Genomic DNA, 16,770 nt, shown 5'->3' on the forward strand with positions numbered 1-16,770 from the left:
CTTCCCTATGGGCAGTAAAAAACCCAAACCAACCAACAACCAAAACATTTTAAGATTCCCTTCTGCTATAGTGTGAAGGGTAAGAAATACAAAGAAGATTTATAGAGAAGTGAGTGGGAAGCTGTGCGTTGGTGTACATAGGCAGGACATAGAGGGAAGAGGAGAGGTAGGACTAGCTGAGGGGAAGGATGCCTATCTATCATTTACCCCCTGTGAAAGTATCTGAACCACCTCTAGGACACATGTTAGGAATGGGTGTGGGCTGCATGGTGGTGAGAGAGGGGGAGATGTGTCAACTTATGAGATCGTACCTATGCGTTTCAACAGACTCAGCAAAATGCAACATGAGTTATTGCTACTCCTAGGAATCACATGCTCCTCCTTTGGGCTTTCATACTTCATGGGGAGAGCAAATACGTACAGCAGGTGGAAAAAGCGAGGAGAGCATCCTGGAAGCAGGATGCACGTGGGAAGCACGGTTGAGAAGAATTGACCCTTCTATCCCTGGATGAGGTCTCTCCAGCCTCTGCAGCTGCAGAATGCAGTACAGGATACCGTACTGTACAGTACAGGGAAGTACAAGGATGACTTAACTTCTTCCCCATGCTGTGCCTCGCTGCTCACGCAGTGTGGTGCGGCTCTTCCCAGGCATCTCCGTGAGCACAAGGAAATGCTGCCGCCAACCTTGCTTCAGGAGTGCAGAAAGGAGTGAAGAGCAAGGGGGCAATGACTAACAACGACTGTACTAGCATTTCTGCTGCCTCTTTCGAAGGCTACTTAATTGCTGCACTAACTGTAATGAAACAATGCTTGTGACATTCCAATGTGCAGGAGCTGGAGGCTCATTGATACCCACGGCTGGGAAGAGGCCAGGCAGGGAGCAGCAGTGGTGGGGCGCCTGGTACTCCTTCCCCGGCCTCTGCTCCCAGGGCCACATCCTACCTGCCGTGGGGGTGCAGCATGTAGATGTAGGGGCCAGAGTCTCCCACCACCCTGCTCCCCTCTGGCAGAAAAATGGGCACCACACTTGGGAGTTTTGCAATTTCTGTCCTTCATTTTAATTGCTGAACTGATCCTCCCCTTCCCTATGGGAACAAGGCAAGCCAGGCACTAGTTCCAGGTGCACCCTTCATGCTCTTTTTAGACCTGAGAAACACCGAGCAGCCAAATCATACCTTAGAGTGCTCCTGAACTATAATTAACCTTAGTGTGTCATTTTATGAAAGAGAAAGCTGTTAGATTTGCCTGAATTCAAAAGAACTTGAGAGAACAGTGGCAAGAAAATGTTTTTAACAAGCAGCTTGATTAATTCATGGCAGAGGTTATCATCCCATTGTGTTGGGTAGGAGGCTGGCATTTAAAACTTCGTGTCTACTTTGTCAGGGGGGAGAAAAAACTTCCATAGCTCAGATTTTAAACGTTACGCTTGAGACTTGTAAACAACCCACTGCAGAATCCAGTACTGAGGACCCAGATCCCAGTTGCACAGTATTCCCAAGGACTTTCAGAGAAACAGCAGACAACTATTTTTCTGCGCCTTATTCAAATGAAGTCTCATACCTTAGGGAAAAAAGCCCAGTGTTGATTTTGAGTTACAGTGCATACCTCCCCATGGAGCGAGACGCCCTCCCAGAAGGGTATCTCAGGCCTGTACTGGGGGCAGTGGGTAGCCCAGGGAGCAGGGCAGGGGATTTCCATTCATTTCAGGTCTAACCTGGATCAGATCTAAACTTCCCATTGTGGCTGACTTCAGTGCTGTTAATGAAAGAAACACCGAGGGAGTAATTGTGAAATATAAGATAGTACAATAAAACCTGTAAGATTAAACTCAGAAGCAAGATTTTACCTGATTTTGGCTACAAAAAAGACTATTTCTATTTTTTCTTTCTAGAAATACAAATATTCTATTTATGAGATGGGATTAGATTAAAAAAATATTTATAATTGAAAATATTGTAAAACAGACTTGCAAATAAGCATCAGGAAGTCCTAAAATCACTGTTTTAAGTATTATTTTACATGTCAATTTTATTTCACCCTCTTCTTTAAAAATATTTCTTCAAAATAAAGGTTCTTCCTCTATATATAATTTTTTATTGTCTATTATGTTCATCATTTAAAGGTGGTACATACAACACATAATCTGAAAACGTATTCAAAAGATGGAGAATCTCTACAACATCAACAGCAAACTACAGCCCTGTTTTTAGAGACAGCTGTTCAGGTGATTCACTGTTTGCATGAACTTCAAATGATTTATTTTATTATTCTTTGGGCTGTTGCCCTTAAGGGAACTAGTTACATTAAATAACAAGCTACCATTATATGGACACACTGATTCTGAGAACAGGGGAAGGGAATATAGTCATAACACACAATTTCAATAGAAAACGAGGGCTTGTCAATCTTCTGCCAGAGGCAAAACACTTGGCCAGATACCGCAGTCATCACAGAGATATAACGGAACAGATTAACTTCTCTGGAGAAGGGACAATTAAAGCTGATAGGAAAAAGCCTCCTTGATGTTCACGTGTGTTTGCAGAGTAATCCATGCACAAGGGCTGCCTGACCGCTGGTCGGTGGCAAGAGCACCTGGGCTGCCATGCTGTGGTTGCGAGCCACTGTGGCAGCTTCTGCCTGGAGAACTGGAGCAGTGAGCAAACCCAGTTGCCCAGGAAAGCACTCCAAAGACAGCTTGAAGCATGGCTGAGTGCATCTAACTACTACGACGTATATGGGGGCAGCAATGGAGCACCAAAATGAAGGCAGGCACAGCCATTTTCCGACACAAGCTGCATGCCTCCCCGGTGAGAAAAGGATGCAAAGAGAAGGATCCATGAGTGCTAGCAATGGACCAGCTCTACTCAGGACTAGAAACTGTGGGATAAAAGAACTGTGAAAGACTCACAAGGATGATATTAGTAACAGGACTAGTGAAAAAGGTTAGTAATTAAATCACCGCTGATGAAAATCTTAGCAGGAGAGTGTATTAGGATCAGGGCTACAATAAATGAAAGCTGAAGAGAGTGCTACACGGTTATTATTTTCAAAGGTGTGAAATTCATTTAAAAAGAAAATAAAATAAGCAGTGGGGAGGTGGAAATATGGAAGTAGTTGATAGCCAGAAGGTCATTCTGTCACTGTGTGAAGGGACGAAGACTCTAGATGTGGTATTCTTTATGCAAATCTTGGCTTTTCTAATGGAAAAAAGGACGCTTAGCTAAGTACTGATGATTATTACTTAGAAATATTAAGGAATCACTTAAAAAAGAGAAAAAGAGAGAGAAGAGAAAGGGACAACAGAAATAGTGACATAGTGCTAACATTTGTTCCAGCCAGTCAGTCTAACATCTTACCTGAATAAGGCATCATTCACTCCCTCTCAATGCAAATGCGTTCATTATGGGTAAACAGCAGTTAACTTGTGTCCCAAATCAAATGATCTCAAAGTGGGGGGGGAGGGGGGAAAGTAATAGACAGAGAGTTACTGCTCTGCCAGAAATGACAATCTACCCAACAGTAAATGACTGAACAACTGCAGTGGCACAGCCTGACTCACCAGCATTTCAAACAAGTCTGAGCAACACATCTCTGCCAAATCCCTGTTGTCTCACAGCTCTTACAGCCACATGACTGAGATGAGTCCAACAGATCCTGCACCAGTCTGAAATCCATGGCTAGACATTTAGATTGGACCCTATTGACTAGACAGTGCCAATGTTTCTGAGATTTTCAACATCTTTGACTGCAACTTCACAAGGATGGTTGAATGACATGTTGGCTACATCCCACTAGAATAAGGAAAAAAGACCTTTTCAGAGTCAGAAATTGTGTCGTGTGTCGTCCCCCCCACCTCCCCTGAAATAAAAAATTCCAGCTTTTATAAATATAATTTCTGTCACTGCTACAAACATAAATTTTATGAGATGAAGTCATGACTCAGTTGATGTCGTCATTGACACCATTTCACCCAAAGTGGTTGTAAGCTTACTGCATTATGCATGTATCCTTGGTTTTGAGATTTATGCAAATTTCAGAAACAAATTATTTCTCTAAATATGATAAAAGCAAAGTAGCAGTTTTAAGTTTTGAAAAAAAGAGAGTAAAAGTAATAAATGAAGTAAAAACCTTTTTTCCGTTCTAGTACATTCTCCAGTCTTTGTTATGCAGACAGTAACAAATACTGATTATTACAAGAGAGAGTTTTAATGAATGTCTATATTATGCCTATTTTGGTGTGATGAAGTAATAACTGTGAACAGTTTTAGAACTAGTCCAAGGAGGTCTACCTTCTAAAGATGTTTTTCAAGGTTTCCTTTCAAGTGTAGAGTAATGAAGGCTTAGAACAGATTTGCAATAGCAATTGTCAGATGTAAAACTGGTGAGATTTATATACTAGTCCTGAAAGCTCCTGAGCTTGCCTTCAGCATGATACATCACTGTCACAGTGCAGAGCTGCACAGATGCAACCCAAGCATGGCTGCCACTCCAATGTCATTTAAATAAAGGGAAGGATTTGGGTGCTTTGATGTGGCTGCTGGCATTTGGGGATGACAAAAACAGAGCTTTCTGTGGTCGCTGGGTTTGCTGCAGGCAAAGCTGCTGGGCAGCTGGAGTGTAGCCTGGTCAGGTAGCACAGCCCTTTGGAAGGGAATGGGAAATTGCTGTGCAACTCCACTATAGATGCAACCGCAGCAATCTCTTACAGAAAATCAGAACCTCAGCTGCTGCAGAGGTGCTTTCAACAAGAATATGTTTTTCACACCAGCATATAACACAAGCTGTGATCGTATGATAGTTCTCTATCTTTGTGGTGTATGATGAATAAGAAAGCAGGCACAATGTAAAAAAGTCTTTAAGAATTTTCCCTAATTTCTCCTCTCCTGAAAAGATTTATAACTTCATTAGGAGGAGAGGAGTTTTTAAAAAGTCAAGCCTCTTCAGGTGAACCTTCATTCACGTGTGTCACTGGGAGCAGAGTGTATTTGATGCTGCCCTACTTCAGCACCTTAGCTGCCAGGGGCCATACACTTTCTTTGCTGCACCCTGCCCCTAACCTTTATCCCATACTGCACCCAAGTCAGCAAAGAATTACCAAAACAAGTTGAAAATTACTCTATCTTAGCAGTAATACAAACACAAAAAAATAAAAGAAACAAATGACTGGGCATCAACATGACTTAGATATTAATAGTATCTTTTATTTGTGAGGGCAGCACAGTTACTTTCACGTCTCTTTCTCTCACCCTAACATGGTGCAAATTAACAGAAGATCCCAAAGCATGTCTGCAACACTGATTGTCTTGTAATTTCACGTTGAAACTAAAACAAAATACATGATTTTATCTTTTTCTATTTTTAATCTAAAGGGGCCCCAGCACTTCACAGTGAAAGAATATTGCACTTCTAGCTGATCAGAACAGAAAATTATTATGAATAATTAACTTAATTATTGTCGCCTGCTTGCTTGTCTTGTTATGTTGGACATTAAGTACTCCAGACTGAATTTTGTGCAAATGCACATCTCATTCTATGCCTGTGAATTTTCTGCATGGCAGACTTAATACATCAGCTGAGCTCCCCTTAGCAGGCTAAACCAGACAGTACAGGATCACATACCGAGAGTCAAGCATGGTATGGCTGGCAGCAGTTGGAACATAATTTCAAAACGCTAGCAATGAAATAACATTTAAAATACATGCGGCACTGCTGTGGGTGGGATATCTATACTTACTATTCAACAGCAGGCCTTCAGGAATAATTTGGTCCTGATGAGAATTTTATTTTTATATTTAAAAATAAAGTTAAGGAAGTAAGAACAGTGGCAGTGGGTATATTCCATAGCCCGAGAAAGACAAAGAATCATAAAAGAGAGGTCTGGAGGGGTCTTCATGAGGTCATTTTGTCCCACCTCCAACCCTAAAGCAGGATCAGCAATACCTAAATTTGTCCTGGCAGACATTTTCTACCCTTTTCTTGAAAATGTCCAGTGAAGCGATTTCTCTTGGCAATGCACTCCTGCGCCTAACTATCATTACCATTAGGAAAATTTTCCTAACATATAGCTTGTGTATGTCCTTGCACTCTAAGGCAGCATTTCTTCTCCTGTCCCCACTGGACATTATTAACTTCCTTTCTGAGGCAGCATTTTAAATAGGTGGGCAGAAGCAGGGCTAAAAATAAACAAGTCCAGTTTTGCATGCAAATACGCAGGTTGGCTGTGTAAAAGCTATACCCTGAAAGAGATGGCTGAAAACCACATCTTGGTTCAGTAATTATAATTGTGTTTCTTAAAGCAAGCCCTAGAAGTGACCATTTGAACCATAAAGTATAGTGATAGACCTTGCTTTTTAAAACAGACAATGGGGTGGACTTACACTCACCAAAATAATTTTCTCTAAAATGTATAAATGTTTACAGGATTTAACTGAGAGAAGCTAACAATTTACACTTCCATCTGTAGCTATGTGTAACATAAAGCTTAAAGCTGAGCCAGGTGACTAGATACAGGACAAGGACTTCCATTTCTGCAAGTAAGCCAATCATCTAAATGAAGTTGCAGCTTTTCTTTAACAGAAATATCTGCTCCAGTATTGCCAAAAGATCACACTTTGACTAGCAAAGTTAAAGTATTTTTTTTTTTTGTTTTTGGCTGATGTTTATTCTTAGGTTAGTTAATTTTAATTGATGTCCTCAGATTTCAACAAATAAAGGTAAAAGTACAAGCCAGGCAACAACTGTAGTGTAAGTCACAGATTACAACCAAATTCTGACTTCTTCTCTTAGAGAAACAGGAAATAACTTTATTTATACAAATGTGACATTACTGACATAACAGGGCACAGGGACATATGGAGCTAGGTGTAGACTGACAGAAAGGTAAGTTTCACAAGGGGATAAGCAACGTCTGCTAGCAGTGAGACTGTAATAGCTAGGGCATCCCAGTTTCATTGCAAGATAAACTGGTGAGGATCATCACAGGAGGAGTGCCCATCCTACTTACATGCTATACAGCGAACTGTAGGAATGCCCTGTCTCCACAGAGGATCGTACAGTGAGATGAGCAGGTTCATTTCTGTGCTGTAAAGGTGTACATATCTTTGTGTGTGGGGACACAAAGCCCAGAAGAAATGCTGCCATGGGGCACAAGCTTTCTCACATGCCCATCAGTGATATTAAGCATTAACTGACTGATCATGCTATACGTATCTATCATCAGTGGAAAGTTGCAACTGTTCATTAAAAGCTCCAAGCTCAAAGTTCCTTCAATAAATCTATATCCTCTGCTCCTTAAATATCACGTACACAAAATAGATGCCAGCTGCCCTAAGGAAACCATTAGCTTCAGAGGTATACCCACCTACTACCTCAAAATAAATATACTTTTTATTGCCTTGCCTTTCAAATTTTCTTCTGACTTACAAACTATTCATTGAACTTAATCATACCTGACACATGAGCCTGAAAAGTGAGAAACCTGTTTGAAGCTTCTCCCTAGCTTTCAAAGAAAAAAGAGAAGGAATTGCGATAATATGAACAAAAAGCTAAGTAATAATGTCAAGCATCAGTGACTGCAGACTGGGAAAGTTACTACCTAGGCCAACAATACTTCTAGAATACTATTCCTCTGGCTGCACGTCCAAACCTCATGGAGATGCTCCAGTCTCTTTCACATGAAAGCCAAAAAAACCCCCTCTTCAAGCAAACACACCTCAAGGAAAACAGAAATAATTCTTTCACTAGCTAAACACCTGATGAAAATGTAAGAGAAACATACTGTAAAACACTAATAAAAGATTAATTAGACTTATTCCTTTTGTACTAATTAGGAAGGTCATTGTTCCCTAACTGAAAGTCACTCAACAAGAAAGAAAATTAACAAGCTTCCCTGCATGTGTCTAAAAATACTCACTATAAGGAAGATGAGGTATTGCATCATGTTGTATGGTCCCTCTTCCTTCCCCCTACCCCTGATCTGGGCCAGTGAAGTTAATGAGACATTTTTATTAATTTTAGCAGAATGAGGACAACACCTCCATTTAAAAAAGCAGTATGCTTTTGTTTATATAACACCTTTTTCTGGGGATAATTTGAAACATGTTATAGTAATATAGAAATAGCCTAAGGTAAACAGGACCTCATTCCTAAGACCAAGATGGTTTTCATACCGTATTTCACACCATACTGTATGGTGAAATGCAGTGTAAGGACATCAGCTTCAGTTTGCTCAAATGCCACAACAACCTAGCCAATGTGTCGGGCTACAACTATCCTTACATCCCTTATCATTTCCCTCAGTGCAGACACTTCCCAAGAACAGCATTTGTGAAAAGCTGAAAAAGTGGGAGAACCATCTCCAGAGTTGATATTGATCCATGATTTTCTGAGAGACTGTATATTTAAGTTTGAGAAGCCATGAAGATTTCTACATATGGAAATGCATGTGTTGCATCACTATAGGAAAACCAAAGCTATAATGACCTCCAGCTTTGCTCATAAGATTTAAAAACATCCTTGCCATGCAACATGCTGTGTCTTTAGTGTAAAAACCTTTTGGACCTTTGCTCATCCTTTCATACATGTTAGTCCACGTTTGAAAGGCATTATTCAATTTCACCGTTAATTCACTCTGTGCATACGATGCACTTTATCATCCCATCAGTCTATATGGATGTGCCCATGTGTGCATATCCCCTTCCTCCTGATTACCACAAATTGCCATCAGACAAAATTATTTGAGAGTATTATTTTTACAATGGTAAAGGGATTTTCTATCTGAAACACCTTATACTATGTAACAATGGGGTGGCTAGATTTTTTTTTTTACAAGTAGTCCTAGCAGAGCTGGTCCTGCAACTCTATCAAGATTTGATTTGTAATCTAGGTTGACACTAGTTTGAATGCTTGTTCTCCAGGAACTGATCTGATCCTTTCTCAGACAGGTGATGAACAGTTAGAATTCAGGATGTATAAATCAGATCTACCCATTTCTTCTTGCTTTTTCCACTGTTTTTAAGTTTGCTACCAGATTCTGCCTCTTAATTGAGCTTGATTATTTACTGTGGTTTTATAGGATGTTGAGAAAAATAGTGCAGAGGCTTTCAAGACAATTTTATCTTCAGAGTCCCATAAACATATAAGTATAAAGTACTTATGCTATTTGTATTAGCACACAGAAAATAAGCCTGGATGTACACAAATAACATGCACATATTTTGAGATATAATTTTTGAAAGGTGTCTGATAAACTTTAAAGTTAGGAAGTGGTTGGTTTATTCTATTCTAAGTATCACTTATCTATGCAGTAAATCACAGGAATAGATGCAGCTATGGTGGAAGTTACACAGACAAATTCTTTACCATGGGATAAAAAGGAGAAATGCCTAATGTTTTTTGCTTATATGCTCACACATTCCTTTCATCATCAGTGGTGTAATTTGGTGCCCATTAAAAAATGTTTGAGGTGTTTATAACTCTGTTTCTCCATGTCATAGATGACTGGAAAAACATGACGTTTCTATTAGAATATCTTGAAAATAAAAATTTGTTAAGAAAAAACTGATTTCTATTCTTCCTTCTCTCCTTTTTACGCAGGTTCTACAAATGCATGTCCAAAGTATCAAGATCATTGAAACTGTCAATATACTGGTGATCAGAGTACAATTCATCTCAGAAAAAAGTTTGCATGATCAAATATTAATTCAAAGGAACAATTCTGCAACTGTATATAACCCAAAAAAACATGCAAAATGTCCACAAATACATTACCATTAAGTACTGTAATATTTTGGAGAAGAAAAAAAAAAGCAGCTGTGCAGAAGACTCAAGTGGCTGAAGTCGCTACAGTAGCAGCAATATTGAGTTAGGAAGCAGAATGTGAAGCTATGTTTTAAGTGGTGAGTGTTTGTACAGTAGAGTAGAGGAAGAGGGCCAGCAAAAGTAGGAAAACTATGGTAACAGGATCCCTCTCTTAGACGTCTTGTCCTCAACCAGAGTTTCCAGTCCCTCCCATATTCCTCATCTTTTAGCTCACTAGCTATTTTGCTCATTCAAGAGATCATAAGGGGTGGATGCAGATCTTTCTTTGCCTTACTCAGCTACAGATCATCATAAGGTTTACTGGAACTTTGTGCCTTCCAGACTCCAGTCTCTCTAGTGAACTCGGTTAAAGCTGGCCAATGGATTCAAAAGTTACTGGGAGGTGGAGATGACAGGTTGGCATGTGGACGTTGTAATTGCATACTTTTTTTCCAATGAAAACCAGGCTAAGCATAACCAAGGTACATATAGGTAGTGAAGAAACATATCCTGATCTGAGCTCAGCTGTAGTAGAGTTATCTGTCGTCTGCACCTTCTTTAGAAGTTAGCTAACCAGTCCATTTTCCATGTGCTTACAAGGGCAAAAGAAACTTTTGCCACTTTTCAGGAATGGGCAAGAAAATGTCACTTTTTTTCCAGCTGATCAGTTTATCTAGGCTGAAAGATTAAACACCAAGAGGATACTGCCAACAAGACAGAGAGAAAAAGCTGCTTACTTCCTGGTAGGATAATGAGAGTGCTGCAGCGGAGGTGTGCATTTCAAGATCACAGCAAGCTGTGCTTTGTTCAGAATGGTACCACAGCATTTGACACGTGCTGTAACCACATGGATACCATGGCATGGGAGAAATATCGTAGGAGGGAGATTGTAAGGTATAGCAAGAAAAAAACCTCAGCAAACCCAGGAAAACAAATTTGTATTATGTAAACGAGACATGACACAGTTGTGCTGTTCAAAAGTTACTCCTTATATAAAAAGAAACATTGGTAATAATGAAAATCCTTTCTTAGAAGACTAGGTGCATGAGCAATCGTAGGTAGGTAGGTGGGAGGAACAGCGTGGGTCATGAGACCAATATTAGACTTCAAGTACTCAGAGAGGAAAAGTCCCACAAGATGAAAAATCCCTTCAAAACCAACAGTGAAAACAAAAGGGAACATGTTCTTAAGTTGTTTGCTCTGCCAAAGATGAAAGTGAAGCCAGCTAGAGACTGCATACAGAGAAAACAGAGAAAGAGAGTAGCAGAAGTGCAGAAGGTCCTGAGAATTACCACTGTAGAAGCACCAGTTTCACAAGGTGCCTTGTTCTTCACTAACAGAAAAAACATAATTAGAGGAGTGGAATACCATTCAGCATTAAGGTGTTAATAAAGTTCTGCTAGGTCAGCTAGAAAGTCCACTAGTGTCAGTAAAAGGCTGCCTGCTGACTAGAGGGGCTTTTGGCTCATTTCCACAATGCTCTATTCAGGTGCAAATTGAACTCAAGTCAACAATAAGCCAAGGAAGTAACTTGTTATCACACATTACACAATTGCTTGATGACCTACATGCAGTGAGTCAGGGGCCCTAATTTAGTCTCTGACCAACACGTCAGCAAAACTCTATCACAACTCTTCGAGTAATCAGGGTAGCCCTGGGATGAACAAGCAATGTCATGGTCAAGGTCAAGTCACGCTACTAAGAAAGTATGAGGAAGTCTGCAAAAAAGACCCATCATAACAGAAGACTTCAATTCCCAGCAAACACTTGGCTAGTTCTCACCTGCCTGCCTGCACCCCCCCCCCCCCCACCCCCCACCCCCCCCCGCCCCAGTTATCATGTTCAGCAGAAAGGAATAAAAGCAATGTGTAATTATGTATTATAGAATTTGTCTCTGAAAGTGGAAAGCTTTTCCAGGAAGACACATTTCTATAAAGTATCATCATAGATTAAAAGAAATAATTCAGCCAGTTTATGCTGAAAAGTCATTGAAAAAGAGAAGCCATTTCATATTTTGTCATCTTTTTTGTTTTACTACCATTTCCCATTTCCCCCTTCCTTCTACCCAGTGATTTACATCCTACTTCTACATAGCTCCTAAGCTTACATGAATTTTAGAGTGCAGCTTAAAATTAAGCATACTCCTAAAAGCTTTCCTGAATAGGAAAGGTTTTAAAAACATGTGAAAAGACATATTTGACCAAGCATTTTGCTGAATTGCAATAATTTGAAAGCTAAACCTAAAAGCTTCTGCTGCCTAGCCCCTCTGATCTAACATCCTCTGTGGGTGAACAGTGACATGCAGGACTTTTTATTTTTAATAATTCCATTTTCTTTTGCAAATCACATATCTACAGAGAACAGAAATGACCAAGAGCAAAGACACTCACTGTGATGCACTGTGCTTCACATTACATATATTACAAAACTATGTAACATATGTTTCTGAAGTCTCAAAAAGAATAAATTCTGTGCCTGTTGGTGTGTCCATGCATAAAGCATGGCTTTATGGAGTTTGTGGTGGTATGTAACATTTATGTTCACCTTGCAGAGATTGCAATAACTGATCTCAGAGGAGGGTTTTGGCTCAGACAAGGATGTGGTAAAGCCTGCTGGATGATGAGAGGAATCACTGGATCCCTTGAGTAAGTACCAGCTAGCTTACGAAAATCCCTGCAGAAAGAGACTGCTTTCTCCTTTGGACACTAATGGAAAGACAGAGCAGAAGCAGTTCCTGACTTCCCCAGAGACAAAGTCAGGCAGGTTTCTCTGGGGAGCTGCAATAAGCATGTTTTTTTCCTTCTGGTCTATTCATCACTGATGTCAAGAGCATGACATTCTTAACAAGGATCAAAAGCTTTTCTCTAAAATCTATTTCTCAGATAAGGTCTCTGGGAAAAAAAATGGGGTAGAGAAGAACAAGGAAGGAGAGGAAATTAATGAGGGAAATGCAGGAGGAATCTTTTGTCTCTAATCACAGATGGTAGAAGAGATGCAGCTCTTCTTTTTCCATTTTAAAGCTACAGCCTTAGGCAAGTTATACTAAAATTAGGTTATTTTTGGTTCATTGAACTATGATTCACTATTATAGCTACAAATTTTGCAGAAGACAGACAGAAACAATTGTTGATTTTAATCTACACTATTTTCTTTTCTGGATAGAATTTATTTTCTTGCTTTAGGGGCCCTCTCCATTTTTGGAATAATTTAAAATAAAACACTAATACCAAAATTGTCCATTTGTGTAATTTTCATGAGAATCTGTGTGGTTCTTTTAAAAGGCACAGATAAAAGAAAACCACAAAGTGACATTTAAAAAAACATAAATTCATCATTCCTCCTGACTAAAGCTTTCATAAATGATTAAAAAATAATTCAGTTTTGGTTATATTTCTCCACAAAATACAGTGCAATTCTGAGTGAACAGGGAAACCCTGGATTTGTCTATTTTCAGATGTTTATTGTTCTTTTTAATTAAATGTCAGATGCTCTCTGATGAGTTGCAAAGACTAGCTTAGGGCTAGTTTCACATGTTGAGTATACATAAATATACAATTATGCAAAGCTTTTGCAGGCCAAAGCTATAATTCAGGAAAGTATTTAAAGAACAGACCTATAAAGAACAGAATACTCAACACTAACAGGTTGGAATACTTGGCAAATTCAAAGCGCAGGCAGTAGGGGTCCCTTTCCAGAATAACATGGAAATACATTCCCAAATCTACTGTTGTTCAGAAAAAAACCCAACGCAAAATAATTATGACCAAACACACTTGTTTAAATACTTTCCTTAACTGGTGCCTAGAAGGTAGAACCCAATAGGAACAGAAACTGCATGTCTTAATGGAGCGGTCTGTATGATGTAGTAAAACATGGACTTACTTGAGGGTGGTGAGCTCTGTAAGGGATGGCTGGGTGGCCTTGAGATAGCTCTCTCTCCGTGCAGCAATCTTTGGAGATGGCTTTGGACTCGTATCTGAGTCTCCACTGTCATCATCCCCCATGGCTTTGATGTAACTGCCACTACGCATTCGTCGGCAGGGAATCTCATCATCTTTCCCTCGTGGAGTGTATCCAGTCCATTCATCTTGAGGAACCTGAAGTGATAAAAACAATTCCCTTGTTAGCATACCCTGAGGTAATTGCACAGCAATACTTGACCGTGCTAAGTCACAACAGTGCCGTAACTAAAACTCTCGTGGCCAAGAGCCCATCCTCAATCCAATTTGACTGTGGGTTGCTGTTTGCAGCAGCGGCCTGCTTCACCCCCTGCGTAGGCGCAAGAACCTCTGGGGCTGTTTGGTATTTTCCACTACTTATCTGGGAAGTTTCTAGCAAACATGCTGACATAGGAACCTCAGTTAGATCTAACACTGGGCTGGATAAATCTGGCTTTTTGGTGGTTTCTATTCAAAGTACTTACAAACCAGATCAGTGTGGTTTTGGTTCAGCTCAACATACTGAGCACCTCTGGGGAGGCACAAAACATGAAATACAAATCCCTATGTCATAATCTTTTAAGACAGCGTGCATAGCTACAGTCACCAGGATGACTTTGGTTGAAGATACATTTCAGATTAGTGGAGCAAGGTACTAATCATCACAAGAGTAGGTTTGCAAGTATGAAATTCTACTGCTATCGCTTCTATAGCATAATTAGTGTGACTGAACACCTGCCAGCTTGCGGGGATCCTCCTTTTGAATTACGTTAGCCTGAGTGCCTGAGCCATACAACTCTTTATTCCCTTCTTCTTCTTCTTATTGATGTGCATTATTTCTCTTGATCTGAAGGAAGTGCTGTCGCTTCTTTGCACTGGAAATCTGGAACACTCAGAACATGCAGCCATGGCATTTTGGAACATAGCAGAGGATAGTACAAGAGCATGGTGCTCTTGCCCACCCATCCTTTCCCTTTGTTCCTGGGGCTTCTGACCATTGTAAACCAACACTGTTCTCTTCCCTGTAACAGTAGAAACAACGTACAGTGCAGCAGAGTCCTTGAAGAAGTTGTCCTGAAGTTATTTTGCAGAAGCCCCATTTTTATAGTAAAAGTGAAACCACCAAAGGGCTTTTTAGTTAGACATATTTTGTGTTAGATTTGAATAAATGTATGTGTGAATTTTTAGTTTGCTACTTTTCTGATTATTCTTAGTGAATCAACTCCATAAAGCAAGCTATAACTACAATGCTCAGAAACATAAGTCATATTAAACAAGAAGTTTCAATTTTGGGTTGCTAAAATTTATCCTGCAGCTTACAAATACGAGCATCTACCAGGATAATCACTGACTGTCTCTTTTCTATGGAAAGTTTGTTCTTCAACAACATCTAACTTCTGCTAAGTATCTTATGTATCCATTGCTTCCCAAACTTCAGCCAGAGCATTGACATGCTAGCTTGTTTAGACAACCAAAACGGAAATGTTGGACTGTTTGCTAACAGCTTAGCTATTGATTCCCACTACAAACATTATAAACATCAGAGGCTGTAAGGCCTTTCAAATGTTAATTTCAATGTAGGTTAAATTTTTATGGCAGTTTGTCAATCTATGTTGCTATAAACTGCAATCCAAATCCTACTTTGCTATACAAAGGAACAGAGATATTTCATGGTCCTAAGTATTCATGGGCTTATTACTATTTATAATTAATTAACCAAACTATTCACAAGTCATGCCATTACTTTGTTTCCTGCTGATTTCAAAACCAAGACCATGCCAACTTCCTTCCTTTATTGACCCTTTTCCCACTACTGTCATCATGATTTAGGGCTTTCCTTGAACTTCCAGGCTCAAACAAGTCCGTCTTTCCTCTTGGGCTCAGTGTAAGCTCTTTTTTTTTTTTTTTTGTCCCAGATCTCTTTTGGTCAAGCCTGGCCTTGACAAACTCACTTGGAGCACTGATATTTTCCTCAGAGGACTTAAGATTTAATCCTGGAAGTGTACTCTAATTTGTATCTTTATCACCATTTCTTCTTATGACTCAGTCTTCCTTCTCAGGGCTCAAACTTCCTTCTCAGTTGCCCCCCATTTTATTTAACCAATTATTTCCCTTGTGCCTTTTTAAAGTTAATTTCCATGTGTTCTTTAAATATCCTTCAGTTAATGACTCTGGTAACTCTACCTCTGTGAAACATTTAAAATCTTACCTTCCAGCAGCACACAAATTTTATCATTGATTTCTTTTTTTAGAATTATTTTTAATTTTTTTTATTTTTCTTTTTTTCTTTTTTTTTTTTCTTTTTGATATTTGCATGGGCTTCAAGAACTAAGTTCCTTAAGGCAAGACTATATTTCAAAGTCCAGTTTTCTTATTGAAAAATGTCACGCAGAATTGCACATCTATAGGAAGTAATTAAATAAATACATTTAAAACCACTTAAAACATCCTAAAGAATCATAAGACTCTGACTGAGAACTGAAGTTTTACAGACTGAGAGTACGAAGTACTAACAGAACCCACTGGAGGAACAGAATGGAATACATGGTTCTGATATGTTTCCATTGTTAAAAATAAAAAAAAAAAGAAAGCAAAAGCAATAGCAATGTTTCAATTCTGTGGCTACTAAGTTTATGCCTAGACCCCAGATCTGGAAAGTTGATGCTTTCCTTGTGTGTAAACATTTCTAAAATGCAAATGAAAGTTGGTAGTGGTTTCAAATTTGATTTTTGACATACAAAACTATGGAGCATTTTACACTCTTCCAGACATGACAGACAGAGAATAATATTTTTTTTCAGATCTTATTCCTGCATTGGTTCTAGGCCTATAGCATTATCAAACACAAAAATACAATCTATATTCATACCACCTCTCACAGACATTTTGGAAACTACAGCTCATGCTTGTCAGCTGTAAAACCTTGACTTTTTAAACGACTCATGTACAAAAAAGAAGAACAGGCTTAGTAAAATCAAGCTCTGCTCATATTTTGGTGACATGCTTGGGCTTCAGTCAGAAGTTTAAAACCTGT

General features: G+C 39.4%; 1 protein-coding gene across 7 annotated transcripts in view; it reads right to left on the reverse strand.

Moving 5' to 3' along the window:
* The window catches only part of DLGAP1 (DLG associated protein 1), a 358,503-nt gene that overhangs the window by 133,834 nt on the left and 207,899 nt on the right, over positions 1–16,770 (reverse strand). For all 7 annotated transcript variants that reach the window (XM_080381374.1, XM_080381373.1, XM_080381371.1 and 4 more), the window contains one exon: positions 13,681–13,895. In XM_080381374.1, the coding sequence (XP_080237500.1) occupies positions 13,681–13,895 (215 nt within the window). The remainder of the gene's footprint in view (positions 1–13,680; positions 13,896–16,770) is intronic.

Source organism: Falco punctatus (assembly GCF_963210335.1).
Source record: "Falco punctatus genome assembly, chromosome: 3".
Classification (NCBI taxonomy): Eukaryota; Metazoa; Chordata; class Aves; order Falconiformes; family Falconidae; genus Falco; species Falco punctatus.